At 41.4% G+C, this 22227-nt stretch overlaps 1 protein-coding gene across 4 annotated transcripts in view; it reads left to right on the top strand.

Moving 5' to 3' along the window:
• afap1 (actin filament associated protein 1) overlaps positions 1-22227 on the top strand; it is a 47469-nt gene that overhangs the window by 6642 nt on the left and 18600 nt on the right. For 2 of the 4 annotated variants that reach the window (XM_053859533.1, XM_053859530.1), the window contains exons 1-3: positions 9778-10055; positions 17724-17852; positions 19353-19435. In XM_053859533.1, coding sequence (XP_053715508.1) covers positions 10019-10055; positions 17724-17852; positions 19353-19435 — 249 coding nt within the window. In that variant the 5' untranslated portion in view covers positions 9778-10018. Of the gene's footprint in view, positions 1-9777; positions 10056-17723; positions 17853-19352; positions 19436-22227 lie in introns of those variants that run through there. The other 2 variants (XM_053859531.1, XM_053859532.1) reach the window with 1 other exon arrangement.

Here is a 22227-nt window from a genome sequence, read left to right as displayed (position 1 = left end):
AATCTTGGCAAAAACACCTCTTTGTGGGACCCATACACCTTTCAGCAGGACCCCACAAGGTTAAGCCTCAGTTTGAGAGTGGGGGCTTCAAAAATAACTGGGTCATAACAATGAGGTTTAAGTTTGGTGTGTGTTTGGGATGGTTTTGGGTGAGAGGCTGGGGAAAGCTTGATGGCGATGAGAGGTCCCCTCAAAAATAGTGAAACACAACTGTATGTGTGTGTGCTTGTTTATCCTGCTTTGTGGGGACCAATTCTTGACAACTTACACTACCTCAACCTGTGAGGACCGTATGACATTGTGGGGACATTTGACTTGACCCCACGAGGTTAAGCCTCAATTTGAGGATGAAGACTTAAAAAAAACTGTGTCATTATAATAAGCTCCAGGTTACGGTTGTGTTTTGGATGGTTAGGTTTAGAGTGAGAGGTTGGGGAAAGCATGATGGAAATGAGAAACCTCAGTGTCCCCACAAGGGTAGAAAAACAAACGTGTGTGTTAGAAATACAAGCGGGTGTGTGTGAATTTTCTTCTCGTCGGGAGTCTTTCAGAGACTCTGTGTGGGGGAGTCAGTGTTTCTTCACCCTGCAGGCTTTTTAATAAACATGCTTAATCTAAGATCAGACTCAGTCTCAGGCAGGAAATGGAACCATGCTGGAGGTTTTCCTTCAGCGAAACTTCATAAATAGACTTATTAAACATCAAGTGGAATTTTGAAAATAATTGCTCTGAATCGGTTTGACTTGCACAAGTGTGTCAGCCTATGAAATAGGGGCATGATCTGCTGTAGTTGTGGCGTCCAACTTTCCTTCCATCTCTGTCCGAGCCTGCGATATCCACATGTGACTGTTGGGTCTGCGTGTGCTCACTTTTCTTTTATTGTGTGCGTGCAGTCATTACACCCAACCCGCGTGTTAATGCAGACAAGCCTGAAAGTCAATTTCATGCCGAGTTTCCATTCTGCTATTTTTCTAACCCACTTCATCTTCCTCTCCTGATGCAAATGTCAGCTATTCTGGGCTGCCATCACAGTGTTCACACTGATAATGAGGCGACACGCCCTGAGGAAAATGAATCCTGAAAGAAAAGTAGGTGGGAAGTAAATACTCACATGAAACAAACATCTGTACCCAGGGTTAAGAACTGTAAAAAAAGAGAATGGAAATGCTGAAGGCGGCAGTCAAATCTGTCCTGAATGTGCCTGTAAGGTTGTGGTTTAACCTTTGTGTTAGGTGTGGAGTCGCCTCACTGATGGCACTGCTACACTTCGGATGGCCTCTCTCGCTACAGAAGAAGTGCAGGTCTACTTTCAAGGTAGAATCCCAAATAGGGCTGCACCAATGATCATTTTTTGCTTTTTTTTATTTTTAGCAAGTTGTTTTTTTTGTTTTAAAAAAAAGTAAATCAGACACAAAAGTCAAGAAACACAAATCTACTACATGACAATAATACTGAACAATATTGTATAGAAAATGTAGTAAAATCCACACACCTGCAGAGCAGTGTTGTCACAAGCTACAAAACACAGCTGATATCATGTTTTATTTGTTCACCGCAAACATCGGCTAAGAGAGAGGAACATCCATATCGGCGCCGATAAATTGGCCGGCCAATCATTTGATGCAGCTGGAGTCCAAAGAACAACCAAAAAAATGGTCAGTTGGTTAAAAATAGGACCACATCTACTGCAAAAAGCATAAACAATATCTTCACCCACCCTTTACATAAAGTGGGTCTTAAAAGCCGCAGCCACTGAGTGCACAACAACGACAACAGGTCCAACGGTACACCTGAGAAAAAAGCTGTACACCTTGGGTTGGGATACATTCTTAAGCAAGATTAACTTTTAATGCCTGCTTTGGTATTTCTGCCCACTTTGCACTAATCCTGCCATCTGAAATCCTTCTCTCAGTTCAGCACACATTCTTACAGTCCAGCTTTGTGTGAGACGAGGGGGAGTTCTGCATTATTGGAATGATTCTCAAATCAAACCCTCACTGCAGTTTGTTTTTGTTCTGGAGTTCTCTGCGAGCTCTCAGTAAGAATCACTGAACTTGAGCTATTTGGTCCAGCAGCAGGTAGTTCACTGCTAAAATATGCTTCTCTATCAAGTGCTGGATGTCCTGGAGTGGCCTCGCTGGACTTATTTCCTGCAATAGTTGATGTTTGAGCAAAGCACATCCAGTTATTTACACAGCACTTATCACTGGAGCTAGAAGATGAAATTCCAAAAACTGTGAGGAACTGAATCTGAGGCTGTGGCCTTGCATGATATTGTGCTCTGATCCTCTTCACTTGATTGAATTGTGTTCACTAAATCAAGGTCTTTATGTAAAAAATGCTGTAAAGTAATTGCACCCGACCCATTTTCAGGTTACTTTTACCCCAGTTTGTGTGAGATGTCGAGAGAATATCAGGCTTTTGTCAAAAGTGGCAGAGATCACCTCACCAGTTGCTCACAGAATGACGAAATGCTGAACATGTCTGCTGGACTCTGAGGGAGGGGATGAGGTCATTCTTCATTTATGTATTGGGGTCAGTCAGGATTGCACCATTTTGATAAGGCTCCCTGGTGTTTTTTTTTACTGTCCTTTGGATGGATTCATGGATTCACACGTGTGCATCATTATCTGAAGTGGTTATATACTTAGTCACATCTAAAAGCCTAATTCCACCTGAATAAATGGTTTGAAACCACAAGTCTAAACATTTTTAAAACTGTTCTAAGTGTGGCAGCATCACAGCAAGAGGGTCACAGGTTCGGAGTCGAATTTTTCTATTTCTTTTTAGTATTTTTTGTACATCCAATTAAATACAATGAAAAAAGTACGTTGTAAAGGTGCTATTATATACTTACTTATTTTAACCGACATATTCACCAATTCTAATATAAAATTAAACATTTTCAACCTACTATACCCTACTATTTGCTACTATTTCAGTAGCAAAATGTAAGTGAAATTCCAGACAGCCCTTCTCAACTAACATGGTATATAATGTGGCCCCATCGGAAAATTCATTGCCCACTGCTGTCCTAAATCACACCCAAGAGAGTGGTGTGGTTGTCTTGTCTATACGTGCCCTCCCCCCATGGATCGGTGACTGCCTATTCCCCCCATCCTTCATGAAGCCATAAAGGAAAAAGCAGCAGAAAATGAACGTTTATATTGTGTCTTCCACAATGCAGCGCCGTGCATCCAGACGTATGGCCTCATTTCTCGCAGAATTCCCGTCTGCACACACACGCGCGGCACATTGGGATGATGCTAATGATGATGGAACTTCCAGGCCTGGACATTAGAGCTGGCAAACATCTCAGCTGTGACGTACCTCCACTTAAGACTTATATAAGCTGACGTCAGCATTCTTTTGAAGACTCCCCAAATATGAAAGGTGAGCTTGTTCTCCGTGTGTGTCACATCTCTGGTTACAGGCTGACTTGAGTGTTTGACCAGAGAATTATCATGCTGACAAATGTACCAACAAACAGATTTTAATTCCATTCATTTATCATGAACAATGTTAACTGAACAGATCATGTTAAGATGGAGGTGGTGCAGCATTCAAATGTGCTTGAACTAGCATCAAATGTTATGATATATTTACATTGACAATGCCATTATTTCACTCTTGGTGTCCAACGGTGATGTCTGGAGTCTTGAAGTCTTGGAGTTTTGAACCCTCTCAAGCAGCAGAGAGAGCAGAACAGCAGCATGTGGATCACATCGGCAACAACAATGCGAAACATCTGGACAGTGTCATGGTACTTCTGCTGCGCATAAATGCAGAAAACACTGGAGAGAAGTATTGATGAAACATCTCTGGTTGCAGACGCCATTTGAAGACAGTCATCTTGGCTAGCAGCTGGTGGCCCACAGGCTTAAACATGCTGGATCATTGTGATTAATAAATAAGCGCCTGTGCTAGTGAAGCTGATACATCACAGTTGCCTTACTCTTTGTTGTGCCGGAATCTTCTGCTCAACTGTGACAGGTTTGCATTTTGACAATTTTCGTGCAGAACGTGTTGAATGCTGTGTGCAGCGATCAAATGGAATGAGTCAGGGATGAGGACACACCCTGTATAAGTTTACAAAACAAAGCCTTTATGTCTGGATTGTGTATCTGTGTCTAATAATTTAGTCATGCAGCCTTTTCAGTTGTAGTATTTCTCTCATTGTTTCACACTCCTTTGGGGTTTTGGTGAGTTGTGCTTATGATGCGTTTTCAGAAAATCCAAATGTGATCTTTTTGCCGTGGAGAATCAATCGTAAGGAAATTAAGTATTGGCTCAAAAATTATCACAGATTCAAATGCGTACAAGGTGCTAGCCTGAGTCCGTGTTTGTTGTCCGAACATCTCAACTAGTTAGAAATAAATCAGCTTGTAAAGAAAATGGCACCAAGTCGTGGCTTCGGATCCTTAAAATCACTTGATTTTTGTTTCCCGTGTTACTGCATAGGGACTCATACTTCATAATATAGGTAGTATATGTGACTTGGTCCCTCATTCCTTTGGGACTCCAGCATAAAGCGGTAAACTTAATCCTTGCAAGCTTCACAGAATGTCAGTCAACTCTTTGTTCCAACCCTTCAGTTTGATCAGCATCCACTGACTCTTGTCTCTTCTACTAAAGAGGTGCATTAGCAAGATGGAACTAAGTTACTAACCTCAAGTTTGCCAAACAGCAAAACACATTTTCAGTTAAATGGGCTAGATCAAAGAAAGAGCGGCCACAGGTCACATGCTTGCCTGAAGATTTAGCACCGCTGCAAACCTCCATTGGACCTGTTCCCCGATGCACTGTTGCGTGCTTTACATTGAATTCTTTCTTCAAACGTGTAAAAGCGTGTGAAGCTTTGCCAATGGATGAAAGGTGCTGGACGGGAAGCAGCTTGTCGAGTGTAGAGGTTGTCTGTTGTCATGCCGCGGTTTGGACCTTTCAACAAATATAATTGCTTTGAATTTTGAATTTAATGACCTGAAATGACATAGTCGGCCGTTTAAAGTTGTCTTACTCTCACAGATGCACTCAAATGTGCACAGTGGAATTCTGGGACATCCCTCCGTGTGACTCCCCGAACCAGTGCGCCTGACACAGAACTGTGAGAGTTTTTGTTTGGAGCTGAGAGGTGCACAGGCTGGCTGCTGTTTTGACAGGCATGCCTTAAATACCGGGCTCTCTCCAAGCAGAGTGTCCACACACACCAAGTTGGTCCAAGGATTTGTTCCATGGAGGTCGCTCACTTACCACAATCCAGTGTTTTTGTATTTTGTTCTCTGTGTCATTAAGAATTCTACAACTCTATGATAGGCTTTTCTTCCAACTTGGCTGTGAGATTCATGTTGGGCCAGGGGGACCAACCCCATGCGAGGTCAAGGTTCGTCTTCAGCCGACCTCACACGATACTCCGCAAACACTGGCCACGTGTTGATTTGTACGACACCCAAAGTCAAACAGAATCACCCTCTCCAATCCAGGTCTGGTGTTTGTTGCTTGTTTGGGTATGAGCTCCATCTCCAGTTTCCCCTTCAGCTCCTGACAGCATCACACTCCACCCAAAACCCAACACTGTGGGGACAAGGAGGGCCTTGTCCTGAACCCAAACTATGTGTCTTAATTTAATAAGGTCAATTGGACTGGGGGATGGGAATGTTTGTTCAGTTTTCTGGCAGTATCCCCTGGCAAGACCAGCACTCAATAGTTGTAATGTTTGCTCACACTTTTGGCTTCATATCTAATAATCGCTCGACCTCCAAGTTTGACTTTGGCAGAAAGAGATTTATCTGCTGTGTTGGTTGTTGTATCTCTTTGCCAAGTGCTGTGTATCCCACTGCAGTCTGAATCCCAGATCGTGAACCTGACTGTAACAGAGCACCTCACAGGTCTGAAACTTTGAGCACCGTACCATTATTTAATTGTTTAATTGTCATTTAAATGCTCATGGACAGAGGCTACATTGCGTCTGGGTTCTCCAGGTCTAAGCTCTGGCAAAACCATTGGTTAGCGCAGGCGGGCTAAGCGTGATGCAAACACAGATATCCCAAGTGTATTGTAACATTTAAAGAAACTGTGTTTCTAAGTTGATCATGATCTCCGCACCCTCCCCCCCTCATGCGATGGACTATTCCGTCTTCATAACATGCTGACTTGATGGCACCAAACCAAACTTGTCAGCACTGACAAGAATAAAGTCATGAAATGAAAGTCAGTCAAGTACACTGATGATGGTTTCAAACACACAAAATGTTCACCTCCTGGTGTGAATGTATAAACAGTGAGGCCTGGTTCCAACTTTGGTTCCTCGTTTGTTTACAATAAAAATGAAATATTTGCTCAATTGATTTTAAGAAATTATTATACCCTGCAAAAGATATAGTTTAGCCAAAGTTGTAGATTTGGGGTCTAAAACCCTGTATGGTTGGTAAATATTCCAAAGTCCTGACCTTCCTTGGGCCGAGTGCAAATCTGATTTCACTGTTGACTTTAACACTGGGGATCGCTGCCAACATTACTCCTGTATGAGATCTTGCTGAGATCACATGACCCCAGAGTAAACCGAGGGAGAATGACATCATAGATGGGATTCAAGAAAATGCTCACCAGGCTTGAGCTATGAACATACACTCCCTCCCCGCCTCATGTCTCGACCTGATACATGTCCAATCGCTCAAAGAGAAGACCTCCCTTTTCCACCCCGTAAAATCAAACATTTTATTTTATCTCCATCTGGAAATGGAAACGACTCGAAATCAGTTTCATGTTTATGCCTGCCTGTTATGTTTTTGTCCAAGACTGTGAATGAGGGTAGAGTAGTTCAGTGGAAATGATTGGCGTTGTTCAGCCATACAAACTCTAATACAGAAAATGTTGCAGGAGTGCCAGTGAGGTGGGTCACTTTCTGCCACTATCTTCAGAACACTCTCCAGCTTAAGTAATGGCATGGTTACCGTGTCGCTAGTGACCACATTCTCTCTGTGAACAGAGCAGAGACAGGTTCTGTCGCTGTGAAAAAGCTGTACATTTTGCCAAAACTTTAAGGTAAATCTAGATCTTTTCAAAGGGAAAGAGATAAACCCTTGTGTGGGTGATCTATTATGATCATAATTATCATAATTTCATGGAAAGATTTTCCCAGCTGGGGCTGGCGATTGATCATCCTCAATCTTCATGCTGTCTCTCAGTTAAACTTGGCTGCTTGGATACACAGGTCCTGCTTGACCACCAGAGGTCACCGCATTATGAATCTGACTGATGATGTGATGAAGACACGCTACTAAAATTGACAACCTTTATTATTTAATTTGCTATGCTGGTCGTCTGTTGGTGTTTTTGGCCAATTTCAATGAGGACCATGCAGTGTGTTTGACATTTGACAAGCTATCCAGTCCCAACACAGCATGACATCAGCTCCGACTCGATCAGTGTGCTTATTTGATCTGCTTTATTGCACCGTAACATGTGCTTTGTTGTATGTTGTTTAATTTGCTTTGTTGTTTGTTTATTGTTAAACAGTTTAAATAATTGTTAAATCTATAGATTTATTACAGATGGTTCAAAAACTGGCATTTTCAAAAACAGTCTTTAAAAAATCCATAAATAATCAAGAATCAACAGTTATATATATATATATATTATTTTATTTTATTTTTTTGTAGTTGAGATGGTTTCGATCTCTGATTTTTGTAGATGATATGTTGGCTTTATCAAGGTGAGGCATCCTTTTGCCAGTGGAAAAGGCTGTGACCAGGTTGGCAAAGTGCAAAATGAAGACCAGCTCCTGAGTCTGAGGCCATGGTTCTCTTTCAAGAAGCAAATTGAAGTGGCTCAGACATCTAGTCTGGATACTGTCCTATGTCCATGTGGGTTGTGTCCCACAGCTTGGAGGCTGATGTCTGATTCAGAAGAGTGGGGTTTGTCTCCCTTTTGTCTTGGGTGGATCCCATTCGTTCCTGTGGAGCAGGTTTCCAGGGATGGGGAAGTCTGATCCTGCTTAGTATGACCCTCCGTAGTATATATAAGCGGATGAAAATGGGTGGCTGAGAGGAGTATGAACCAACATCACTTTATAAGGTGTTTGTTCCATGCTACTTTCAAGTGAAATAAGAGGTGGAAAGTATCTTGGTTTTGAAAATGTCAGTGCGTTGATACATCAATAAAGCTGTGTTGTGTTGCAAGCTTAATGTGAGTGGTCATCTTTCTACGTGTCTCCTGATGTTAGCAAGTGACCAGGCCAGCGTGGTTGGATGGATGAGCGTGGCTCAGATGAGATGAGTACATGCATAGTCGCTATTGTAGTCATCTTTGTAAGCAAGTGATGGCTTTCCTTTAGAGAATGAGAAATGATGTGTTTCAGTGTATGGCAGTGGTGATTGTGCTGCAGGGAGGAATGTTTCAACATTCCCGGTCCTTCGGTGAATTTGAAAGGTGATCCAGGACATTTTTCGGCCTTTTCTCTCTGCTCCCTCCCTCCATCTCATGTTCCCTGCTGAAAATGTGCTGCCGTGAAGGAGAAGAAAAACACAATTGGGCAGCTTGGTTCTGACTCAGTCTTCCTCCTCCCCCTCTCATCCTCCTCCTCCTCCGAGTGGCAGATGGAATCCTGAACTTAAACTGGCTCCTGCTTGTCCTTGGGGACTGAAGGAAAGGGTTTGGGGAGGCAGCTTATGGTAATGGCCTGCAATTAGGGAGAGCGCTGTCTGTCTGTGTAATTGTTTCTATCCTCCCCTAATGTGTTTGCTAAAGCTGAGGTTTGTACTGACACTAATCCAATATGTGCGACAAACTTCACGCCTTCCGGTGCCTTGTTAACAGTGAAGGAATGTTTTTGTAAACTTGGTGATTTTACATTTAGCCGTCTAAATTAAGTACACTGCGCATTATTTTTCACATTCTTCTATCAGGGTCGACAAACTCATTCTGTCTTTGGTAGTATTTGGTGGCTGTGTTTCACGTCAACTTGAGTTTCAGTACTTTCCCTGAATGGTGAATAATATTGCATTCACACCAAATGTGGCAAAGTTCAAATTTATGGCATTTCTATTAAAAACGAGCTAGTGTTTTACTGCTCCTACAATGTGCTTTAAGAAGACACACAACAAAAATCTTGTGGGACTAGTGGAAAGAAGGAGTATAGTTACATATAGTTAGTTATATAGTTTCCAGGTGATGCTGTAGTGGATGGGAATTGAGCCAAGCACCAATAAAAGGCCTGTTGTTTGCATCATATCGAACAGTGTAACAGACTCATACCTGCTCTATCATCAGTATTGTTTAAAGCAATGTAACATGTATGACTTGCATGCAGCAGTTATAATAACTCGGGGGCATTGCTTTACTGGCTTTAACAAAGAATAGGTGACTAGCTGTGAACAATGGCTGCAGTCAGGACACTTCAAATCAAAGTTTTGCTCTAACAGATCAGACAACAAAATCAGTGCTGACCTCTCTTCTTGGACGTATAGCACAGTTGTATCGAATGTGTGAAGATTGTTGACAGCACAAAACTCTTCAGTGGGTTTACATAAAGAAAAATCTAAATAAAAGGAATTTAATAACACCTCAGTAGCGAAAAGACACGAAGTTGCACATTGTGTGCAAAACACAATTCACTTGCTAGTAAAATAAAAGTGAGTTATTTGTATTTTTTGTATTAAAATGTTGCTCGTTGCCGCAATGTTTATATATTTCCAAAGCCGACCGTGCGTAACGGGGTCCCTGAACTCATCACGAGTGTCCATGCGGGCGGTGTGCCGTGGAGGGAGAAAGAGAGAGGAAAGCAGAAACGGGGGATCAAAAAGAGGGAGGTGAGCGTAGAGAAGGAGGAGCAGAAAGTGAGGAAGGAGGAGGGGAAGGATTGGAAGAGAAGAGTCAGTCAGGAACGGCGAGACGAGTCAGTGACCGGCCGGGAGAAGCGGACCGAGTGTGAAGTCGACAGACGCGTGTGCGTGCGGGTGTACGTGCGTGTGTGGGTGCGCGGAGAGGGAGATTGCACGGATTCTATCAGTCTGGACCGAAGATGAGGAGTGACCCAATAATTTTCACTTCCAACCGGGGTGAGTGACTCAACCTGGTTTCCAACTGGTCCCAACGCGACCCCCGTACCTCTCATTCTCCTCAAAATGTCTGCTCGCTGTCTGAAAACAATCTTTGACGTTCGCTAGAGACGTGTCTATCCATTTGTTTCATACAGTTTATGTAACAATTGACTTAGTCACAGATTTTAATTGTCACAAAAAGGTCCAGATGATCCGTTTCTTAGTTTAGCATTGTTTTGCTAGCGATATAGCATCCTGTAGTGCGCGTGCTTCTCTCCTGACAAGCGCGTTCCCGTGACCCTAGTGTGATGACGAGCGTATCAATGGACCACTGGGGTCATGTGTCATGTGAGGGGACCACATCTACACGCCCACAGTTGCTATTAAGGAGCTAAGTAGCCCCAAGACGAAATATGTATTGCCATTCCTTGTGTTCTCTGGGTCCTGGAGGCGGCAGAAATGCTCAAAAGACGGAGTTAAAGTTGGCTATTTTGTTTTGCTGTCACATGGTTAGACATTACACTCACCGGTGTAGTTAAGTAGGTGGTAAACCTCACAGAAAGCATCCCTCTCTGCAGTTCAACCAGATCAGCAGCTAAAGCAAGGTCAGGTTGCGTGCACCACAATGACTTCTACTGTACGTTCCCCTGCCACACTGCCACCCAGGGAAGGGTTTGTTGCACAGGGCCATCCATTTACATGACTCCATTTGATTTTGGTGTTTCCTGGTTGTGAGCTTCACCTTCCTTGTTATGGTTAGCTGAAGCAATGCATAGACATTTTAGAGGATTTACGAGTGGCCTACCCCTCTGGAAAACTGGTCTCCATGGCAACATATTGCAGAAATACCATAACAATTTGACTAAACACAACAGAGAAACCAAGCCACGCTGATGCCCTGCCTCTGAGCCAATAGTGGACCATAATTCCCATTTTTTTGTCAACATTGGGGAAACTCCCCACTTCTTACGAGAGGTTTTCTAAAATGATCCAGGAATGACAACACAAACTTTCCTACAATAACAGGACCCCGTCAGGCAGCTGCAGGGTATCAAGTAGCCCAGCAGCGCTTCTTTGCGCCACATTTGTTGAGCTCTGACAGACCACCATTGTGCAGGGGTAGTAATCACATCTCGAGGAGACATGGATGGAGAAGCCAGTGTTTTTCTTGTCGGGTTAACCATGGGTTAATATTTTCTGCAGTGCCTCCGACTTTATCAAAATGGTTGGAAGTATGTTTTAAATAGCTAAATGGCTTTCCTTCATCAGAACCTGTTTGAAATGCTGTTGTAGTGTGATTATTCTTGCTGAGAAGGTATGATATTTGGAGAACATGTCTCTACGCTGTTGTCTTCTCTTGCCTTTATCGCAGCATTTATTACTAGTCAAAACTAGTAATGGGTGGTTGGATGACTCTTGAAAGTGAACGACAGGTGTTGGCTCCCGATTAGGAAGTTCATTTTGTCAATTTTTTCCTGTTATTTTTGCACGTGGTTGGTCTGAATGTTCAGCCACACTGAGGAGGATGGATTTACTGGCATATGCGCCGCAGTCACGCATGAATAGCTAGGACAGAAACGAGTCAGGGACAGGACATTGTGCCACAGATTCACAGACTACTGGCTGTGAAAGTGAGGAAAATGAGCATATGTACAGTCTGGACACTTATTAGCGTTGAAGACTGTTGGAAGACGCATTGTTGACAAACACTGCAAATGAAGAGGTCATATTGAGGAGATTCAGTACTGAGAGACCAATATAGTAAATAGTAAAATATGTGTTGGTTAAGCATGATATTTGTCAATTATTTAAATTCAGAGAGAGCAGTTAAAGTTAGTTGAGCTGAATCAAACTTAACATATCGACATCAGCAACCTTCATAATACACAGGTGAGAGATAACTTTAACGTCATGATGGAGCAGTGCTAGTTTTCTCAATTTAAGTGTTATCTGAGTGAAGATCAGTCAAAAATTTACTGTATTCACTAGTTTCTCAGTGGAAAATAACAAACAATTGGAAGGCTTTAATCTTGCAGTTGCATTTTCAAAAGGCAATTTACTTTTATTTTACAATAACATCCTCTCAATGTGAGAATAAGAATCTTACATTCTACAAAGCACTCTGTCCCATCGTGAGCATATAAATGCCGCTATGACTGTCAATTAATAAAAGTCTTTTAAAATTCTATTTTAAAAAGGTGAGATCACTATAACTGTAGCTAGCAAGCCAGGAAAGCGTGGACGCCTTGGCAAAAAGGTTGAGATAGAAATGTGGAGAGTGGAGATTGATATGAAGACAAGACATAAACTTTTGAAAATGTAATACGAGGAACTTTGGTAACACTTTAGATACTGCAACTAAGAATCAGTCTTGTTTAGATTGAACTTTCCTTACCAGTGCAATGTAGTCATGCTGAACAATATATTAACAGATACTTTATAATGTTTTTTTTGGAATGCCTCAAATTGATTCAAAAATGTACTGGTACCTGTTCATCCACACATGGCGATGCCGTCATAAGAGATCACCGCACTGATGATATCTCAATTCATAATTCTTGATTCAGGATCTTATGTGTTGAATTTCAAAGATGGTGAGTCAGCTCAAACAGTTCTAAACCGCTTTCTTGTAGTCCAAATGGCTTCTTTTTAAACTTTCACATAAGTTGCATAAAGGAATAATTTATTCATCAAGAGCATATCTATTTAGTTATTAGTCTTTTTAAGATAAAAAATGTCTTGCACTTGACCTGCATGAAATGTGCTGTATAAATAGCAATGTCTTTGAGTCCCGTCCCAGGAAAGCACTGTAACTCTCTCTTGTGAAAGTCTTCAGGTAGGCTATTTCCTTTTTTTTTTTTTTTACATTCAGCATTCAAAGATTTAAGAACTCAGTATTTCCTTGATCAAACCTAAATCTCTTAAGAGGATAATGTACTAGCTGGATTACTGGTGCTGGATTTAATGGTGGTTGATTTGGTTAAACCCAATTCCGTCAGCTGAGTCACTTGCTGTTTGCGCTCCATTTGAAAGGAATTGAAAGGACACATGTTGGGGGCATAAAGGAAAAGTGTAAAAGTGTTTATGGACTTTATATTTCCATACAGAAACCATATGCCAGAGCAGTTAACTGTGTTCTGTGTGATGTGGGCATAAAGGCTACATGGCGTTACTGTTCTGGCACACTTGAAACATTTGGTTTTGCTTGTGAGTTGGGACATGGGTACGCTCCCTGCCATGATGCCTTGGTTATGAACGCTCATGTGTCAGTGGTTAGGTTTAGGGGAGTGGACCAAAGGAGAACCGAGTTTGTTATCGCTCCCTTATCTCCCCCACCAAAAGCTGGCCTGTCAGTAAACTGGCATGTGCAGGCTTTAATTTTGGTCCCACTAATCATAGCCCCCATAACCCTACCCCTGTGTCAATATCCATCTGGAAAAACAGAGAGAAATTGGGGATCCCTGAGCCAAGCTTGTCAGAAAATCCTGAGTTGTGCCAGATAGTACAGTTTCATATGACTCCAGCATCGCTGGCAGCTCGCCTACTCATTTCACGTCATCAGGCAGACGTTTCCCACAGGATTCCTTCCTCTAACTGCAAACCAACTTGTAAAATACTTCTATATAAAAAGGGGGCAATGTGTAATGGTCCTTTTCCAGCATTTCTTATGAGATAATTGATGTAGTCAGTTGAGCCTGTGTGTCCTTGACAAAGCCTGAAAGATGATAGTCGACAGTATGTTGGTTGATATTGTGTGATAGAGCACTGGTGTGTGTTGGATGGAGTAGTGGCAGAGCTGGGTGGTAGTCCTTTGGAGCTGAAAAGTGGAATGGATGGCGACTGCAGATGCTTGATGTTCTTCCACTGGCATACAGTATGATGGTATTCCTCCACATACCGCACTGATTTACTGTGAAATAATGGTTTAACTACAGTGTTTCCTGCTTCCCGCCTTGACCGTGATCTCCTTAAAAAAAGGCCATGACCAACCACTGAAATAAAATCTGCATTTCTCCTTCCACTCCTCATAGCGACTCCCTCTATTTACTGTAAGAATAGATATTAAAGGGAGCATCATTACACCCCTAAGTAAACATTCTCAGTCTGATATCTGTATTTCGACGCTAGTCTCCTGCCAGGTTGCTCCACATCAGCGTTTACAGATGTGTTTGTGGTCAGGAGAACATCTGCTAGTACAGTAAACCACCTGTAGTATTTGATAGCAATCAGCCTGCTCTGTGATGTTCGCTTGGCATGTCCATTGGAAACACACAAACCTCATAATTACAGACCCGGGCATTAGCGAGAGCACGAGACAGCTTGTCTTTCATCGTAAACTAATGCGGAATCGCCCCAGCCTTTCATTTGTTCATAACTCTCCCTCTTTTGGTGTTTGGCCAAGTGGAGGCTGAGCACACGTTCAGGAAACGTTCACAACGTTTCACAGCTTTTTTAAAAATCACAACTGTACCGCGTTGCAGTTTTTCTTCTGGTCCACTGCAGTTATACGACATTTCATATCTATTATATTCGGGTCTAGATTAATTTGTCCCTAACCCTTGAACAGGAGAAATATGAGTACTTATGGACTTTCACCTTTGCTATGAAACCAAGACTTTGGTGGTGAAATGATGAAGTATTTGAGAACAAGTCAAGGTGGGGGTGTTGGGGAAATTGCACTTTGAATCAATTAATGCCGGTATTGGCAAGTTATTAAAAATATGCATAATATTTTGATCCCATTTTTACTGCTTGGAATTTTCTTCCAGTTCCAAGACAAGTTACACATAATATGTGGCAGGTACTCAACATCACTATGAATTTTAGATTAGATTCGATTACCTTTATGACCTTAATCCCACTGTGGGGATATTCAACTACTGTGTAAATAGAGTTGAAATTGAAAAATAACTATGAACTCAAATGGATTTTCAACTAAGTAACATAATAAGAACTCCAAAATGACACGAATTAGGAAACTGAGGTGATCAATTTACAGTTTTAACTGTTTTGCTTGTTTCCTATACCAAACTTTAAATCCTGGACTTTTGCAATTAATTTTTTCTGCCAAATAATAAGCACAACGTCCAGGTGTTTTAGGTAGAATTAAGCAGCCTGGGTGGTCATTCATAGTGGAGCTCACACTAACAAATGTGAAACAACACACCCATACTAGCCTCCTAAAATGAAACGCAATTTCAGAATTAGTCAACAAAAAACAGCACTGGAAGACTGTTCCCTGATTGTTTCTCTCTCAGTACATTTTTGGACTGAATAAATATGCATGTACATACATCCTTGGTCTGAATGTTCAGGAGACTCTTGAACTATGGGGTGAGGTATACACTTTGCTTCTGGTCTGTGGCGGCTACTGTATTGACAAAGCCTGGATTCTCTGCTCTCAGATGGTGTTTGAAAATCTTGAGGAGGAACTATGGTTATTTGAAATGGGCATGTCAAATCATGTCAGCAGCGACAGGATGGTTGATAAAGGGTCAGTGGATGTGATGGTGTTTTAAACCTATTTCTTGAATATCATTGAGATGTCTTTTTTAACCACGGTCACAATATTGTACTTTACCACGCCAGCATTGTTTCATAACCAATGTTTTGTTTTTAATCACTTAATTTTTAAGATTTTTTAAATGGGCAGGTTGTCATCTGTTGTTACGTATAGTGTTTTCCAGCATCTCGATTTAACGCTGCGGTGAGTTTATACATACACATCATCGGTAATTGATCTGTTTATTCCTTTAGTTAAAAATGTATGTTAAAGTTACTTTATGGAATCCTAATGTGATTGACCTGAAATAATTGTGCCATAATCACGCCTTGTACTGTGGAAGGCTGTTGTTGGAAATAAACCTGACCCACACCTGGGTTACCTGGTCCTTCTCACTGCAGCTGTCTTCTGGGAAGAGGCATGAAGTTCCTCCCCCTTTTACCTGGCAAAGCTCTAAGTATTTTCACTGTCAGCAGGTTCATTATAGAGCCGCAGGGTGTCAAATTCTTTGTCGGACCCAAACATGACCCTGATGACACACAGAGTGGAAAACCTCCTTTGTTCTACTTTCTGTGAATTGTTGTTGTGCCATGATTACTGTTGCTTGTGTGTCCGTGTGCGTACAATGGGATCATTTTTTGGGAACATTTTTACTTTGAAAACATGTCGCACGTTGACATAAAGACTGTTGACTTAGCAAATGTGGTTTGTGGTACAAACAGCAAGAGGCTACGTGATATGAGCCTGCTGATGGAAATGAACTGAATATTTTCTCAAGTATGATGCACATCCATTAGCGCTGCCAGAGTAATGAATACAGTGGAGGATGTGGATAAATGATGAACATAAAAGCAGTAAAGGGAGCAGCGTTTTGGCATGAAGGGTGTTTACTTTGCCCTCTGGGCCCGTTCGAGGGTGGTCCATTACTCTTGCCACTTTTTATTTTCCCTTCCATTGTGATCTGGAGAACTCACTTAGGTTTAATGGCACCCAGTTTGCTTTCTGGCCACCCCGGTGAAGGGAAGGTAATGCCAAGTTTGCTGAAATTACAAAGCAACACTGTGTTCAAGAGTGCCTGTCCCAAAACAGGTAAAACATGGCCACTTTGCATGTGCTTGTTTTGTTGAATATGAATCATAGTTCCCCTTGCAGGCTGAGATACATGATGTTTAATACATGACCAGTGCGTCCAAAGAGAGTTTAAGTACTGAACTCTATTTATGTGTGATTTAAAATTCAGTTAAATACTGAATTGTTTTTTGTGTTTTTGTACGAGGGGCCTAGGCAGCTGTCATGGAGGATGGGGAGGTTTTCTGTCCTCAGACTTGGAGGTGGGAATTCAGATCAAAATCCTGCAGACTTCCGAAGCCAACGCTGAGGGTCAGGCAGTTTACCTAACATGACTCAAGATATAGTGTGAGCAAAAGTGTATCCCACCGCCTCTTTTTGCCTCTCATCTCCATTGTTTCCTGTGATGCCAGCCTTCTACTCTCTTTTGTAATAATCTTATCATCTGCCTTGTTCTGCTGAACACCAGTTGCTTCATCTGGTTCATCTTCATCAACCAACCTACCTTCAGATTAGAGGTACCGGTAGTATGATCCTCCGTGTCCCACCTGTGGAACTGCCAATACTAATATTTAAATTCAGGGGAAGCACTTGTATGTGTTTGACTCACCTTGGTGCCGACTACAGCCGAGGCCCAAATGCTTGTAAAAGTGCATTAATCAATATACTGAAGTAGTGGGGACTGTTGTGCTCCTCCGCACAGATTAAATCCAACCAAAAAAGAGGTACCGACTTATTAAAAATAAAAATAGACCCTTAGTGGCTCCTTGTGTGTTTACATACATACAGCGCTTCATATTTGTTTTCCCTCCTTTTTCTGGATACATATTTTTCTTCCACTGCCAGCTGTAGGTCTCTTTTGATGTGTACAGTATTTCAGGTGTATTTCAATGATCTTGTTTGTTGCCACAAAACATTCAAGAAAAAGAGTGAGGTTTGCATGACGGGACACCATCAGCTGTCTTCGTACATGTCTAGTTCCTCCATGTTGTTGCTTTTTATTTTTATACTGGGATACAGGGATTCAAGAACTTTGTAATATAACCATCACATTTAATGACTTCCATCGGATGAAAAAAATGGATAACTGACTGACTTTGTCTGTTGTCTTGCAGCCATGGAGGAGCTGGTGTGTGAGCTTCGACTGTTCCTGGACTTGCTCGACCGGGAGTATCTGAGTGCTGGGGTCAGGGAGAAGAAGTTGCACCTTTCCAACATCCTACACAGAGTCCTGTCAGACAAAGGTACAGTCTGAAGCACAAAATGAGATGAATACTTTTTATTTTCTAGAAAATACACAGTAAATTGATGCTGTTGTTTGTGCTACTCGTAATGATCAGTAGGGGTTCAATCTGTAATCAGAAATATTGCTTTTATCAATGGCTTTAGACTAGACTGATTGCAGCATTTATTAAATCTCTAACTGGGAAAGTAGCTAGCAGTTGATACAAAATGTATTTCTCTCTCCTTATGCAACTACTTTATCAACATTTTCTAATTAACTTAACTGACAAACTTATTTACTAATGATTTGCTAACTATATTACTAATGTGGATTGTACATTTGTGCATCCTCAAACAGTGGCGCCGTGAGAAAGAAACATCTTTGTCTAGAAAAAAGCAATAATAATAAAAAAATAAAAAGCTTATTTGGGTACTATGGGGTGGAACTATCAAGCCAACAAGGGGCAATAGACGAACGACAGAGGGTCGCCTATGTGGAGTCAACCAAGATATAATTAGAAAAAATCTGTGTCTGTTTTCATTCTGTGTATGACTTACACCATGATGCGAAACTCGTCATAACACCCTTGCCTTCTGACGAAACCAACTCTGAGGAGGGAGTCGCAAGCAATATCAGCTAAGATTTGAGTGATTTGTAGGGAGATCAGTTGCATATAAACAAAGGACTTTTTTTTTTTTAAACCATGTTGGAAGCAATGACTTCGCTCGGCTCCCTAACAGTGAATGGTCAAATAAACATAAAGATGAACTGGGTGTTCTATTAAGAAGATCAACACAAGAGTACAGAATATATAATGCTGGTGAATAAACAAAGGGACTTTCTCTTTTCTTAGTTAAGTTGTGAAACAGCTTCTCGACTGCTTTGATGATCACTCCTTTTTTTACATTCGAAAACTGTGTCGTTTTCAGAACCCTGAATCGGTTTCAGCAACTTGTCCCTTGTTCGTTTAAGTTGCTTTACCATTTCTTATGATGCTCTACATCGTTTGGGGAGAACAGGCTTACGTGCCCACTGGCACAATTTGAATTGCATGAAATTTGAATGCAGATTTACACTTATTTAGCCTGTTTATCTCAGTATGAATGTTACTCTTTGTCTGTAGCATCCATCCCTTCATTGCAGGGCTGAACTGTCTATGGCGTGCTTGATAAAGAAATTGAAATTGTTCTCCATGTCTGTGCCACACTGACAAATGTTTCTGAGAGGATGCATGAAAGTAATTTATTTTTTAATGCCGTCCTGTTAAATTGTTAACGCGGAAATGACATGCAGCATGTACTTCCACCACTATGCTGAACATGCTACTTAATATGGATCTTGGTCCAAATCCAACCCGAGCCAGACGGATGCATTACAAAGGCCAAAACTATTTATACAGAACCATAGGAGAGCAGTAGTTTCTCTTAAATAGCACCCCACTCAAGAATCTTGTTTTTATTTTTTTTAGGTAAAGGATGAGCTATCTATCATTTAGCTTTATGTCATTTTTCCTTCACAGAACCGTCATTCAAATCTGAGATTCACAATGGCCTCCCAGCCCCACCTCAGATGCCTCTGCCTGAGATTCCTCACCCCTGGCTGGTAAGACCTCTTCACAATTCAATGACCAAGACCCTACCAATATAAATATACTGGATGTTTGCTTTGCCTAATCTCTCCGCCAGTGTTGTGAATGGTTTGGTCTAAAATCATTATTCATATTAAGTCATTTATATTGTAAAAGCATCCAATGCAGCTGGGTTTTGTATTGTGCATATGTTTATTGTTGTTGCTGGAAGCTCATATCCGTTTGGGTGTGTTTGTGTGTGGAAACCAGGCCACCATCCTAATGAAGATGTCTAGCTGGAATAAAAAAATACCCCTCTACACTCACACTGCTACTCACACGCTGTGACAAGAGGCCTTAGGTTGCAGTTTCTAATGAGAACCAGTCCTCTGCCTCTTCAGGTGACCCTGGTGTGTGTCTGGAAATCACAGCTGAGATTTTCCCGGAAAGCTAAAGGGAACAAGAATAGAAAATCTCTGCCTTTGGTTACTGTCAAATGCATTAAATGGAAGATTTAAATACTCAGTTTCTCCGAAAGCCAGTGTTTAAAATGCTGTCAGAAAGGGATTAAAGGTGGATACAATAAAAAGCTTCAAGTCAAGCCATTAGCAGAAGAAGCCGCTGAACAGCTGGCATTAGCATGTTGCTAGTTAGCTACACTAGCTATTGGCACCTGTGTTACAAAAAAGGCTTTCGTCCAGAGTTTTTATCTGCTAGGTTCTTGATACAAAAGTCTTGTAATATATTTGTGACCAAGTCAGATGGAGTGGTTTATTTCGCACCTTAACGCGATAAAAAAAATACATTAAAATAGTGTGATAAAGAAATATGCAGGTAGACATTTGAAGTAGCAAGTACTTCAGATGTCCAAATGAGTCTTGCTGAATTCCTGGAAAAAGGTTGTCTGATTCATACAGAGTATGATTGTGCAGGAAGTGTGACCTCATTGAGAAAGTTTTAATCCCTTCTGTTTTGTTTCCTTTTCTAATTGAATACTTTCAACCAAGCCATGTTGTTGTAGAAGTATGAGTGTTGACAGTGTTTTTCCGAGCTGACTATCAATAATGAGTGACATGTATATAGTGACATATTTTTGTGAGACTTTTCCTGTGAAGCAGTCTTAAGATGTGTTTGACCACTTGTTTGGGTGAGGTGCTTAATAATGAATACTGGAAATGCAGTCTCTGCAAATTGGGCACCCTTTTCAAAAATGGCTGACCGAAGACAGAAAGGGGACAAAACTCTTGATGATTCTATTGTTTGACTTTCTCACTTTGACTACTAATATTTTCTTTTTATTTGCTGCATTTTAATGTCCATTTTTAGGAAATGTAACGTGAAGACAGAATCGGAGAGCAGGCCTAGTTTTATATATTTGTTTGAATATGACAGTAAAGATTAAGCCATAGTCTATGACGAATATTCCATCGGGGAAACTTTGGAATGTTGCATCAGCTAAGAAAGCAGCTGGTTGTCATCCAAATGTAGTGCGGCCAAAATGACATCAGTAAAACATCCAAAGAAGAAAAATAGCTGGTTAGAAATGTTCTACAAATCACATACATGCTGGTTATAAGCTGTAAAGTAGGATTTACATAAATATACTTGGCATGCAGGCTTGCTACCGACTTTTATTCCTTTCCAAGCTGCTCGCCGGAGCCGTCTCTCTGCTCTAAAATTACCGTTCCTCACAATCCACAATGTTCTGACCCCTTTCCGTTACAAGCTGTGCAGTCCAATGGGTTCATGAAGTGACGCCTGGAAGTGTGAAAGAAGAGATCATTTAATCGTTCTCAATAAATGTGATGAGTGCACAATGATGATGACGCGCCCAGTGTGCAGTAAATAAGAAGAGGCTACTGGAAGAGTGAAGGAGAGGGGGAGTCGGCCATGGACGCGGTCTGTCTGTGACCCTTCAAGGCTCAGTGGCGAGCCAAACCACCACTCTGTAAGACTGAGAGCCTGTGGCTTCAGAGGCTCCATCAAACTTTTTCATGACTCACAGCCATACAAAAAATAAGCAAGATAGAATTCATTTGCAGAACAATCATAGGAAAAAGATTGCACCAAAAAAGATGGACATTCAGAAAGGGAGTGTTTAACTTTGTCAGATGCAATCACGATATCTTACTCGTGAGTAATTGTTGGTGTGACCTGGTTTTCATTTAAAGTGGATTGTCGTATTTTGAAAAAAGCCTTGTGGGCCAACATTTCTGAAGGTTTGCACGGACCTTTTTGTTTTGATATTGACAAATGAACAACGGTTTCTGGAGCAACTACAGATGCATGCTCACTGCAAAACAGTGCTTTCTTCTGCTCCTCTGGAGCTTGTTATGTCCACTAATTATCATGTTTATGTGGCTAGATCCATCACGTCTTACCATTTTTGTTTTCTTGTTAACGTGGGTTTTTATCTGGGTCTGCGCCGTGGTCTCCTCCAAACTGAAAATGTCTCTTGAATATCTTGCTGATGGACACAAAAATTGCCAGCCTCCACGTGAAGCCAGAATCAGGACCAGACCTAGAGTTAGTGACAGCAATGGTCGCTACTATGCAATTTACTGTAACCCTTCAGTAATGAAATGTCACATGCTAATAGAGTAGCTCTGTATCAAAATAAAATGTATTATGTATTGTTTTCATTTTCAAAGTTATGTCATGTTTTAGTTTTAACATTAATATAACAGCAAAGTGTTCGGAGTGCATGGAAAAGTGATAAGAACGACAAGAATGGCCTCTGCGTCGTGGCTTGAGGAGCACTGTGTTTCTGTCGAGATGTTCTCTTATTCCCTTTGTTAATGTTTGTACTGTGTACACAGCTCAGTGT

The sequence above is a fragment of the Synchiropus splendidus genome, chromosome 3, assembly GCF_027744825.2.
Source record: "Synchiropus splendidus isolate RoL2022-P1 chromosome 3, RoL_Sspl_1.0, whole genome shotgun sequence".
NCBI classification, from domain to species: Eukaryota; Metazoa; Chordata; class Actinopteri; order Syngnathiformes; family Callionymidae; genus Synchiropus; species Synchiropus splendidus.
Note: the sequence above shows the minus strand (reverse complement) of the source record. Positions and strands in the feature narration are given on the sequence as shown.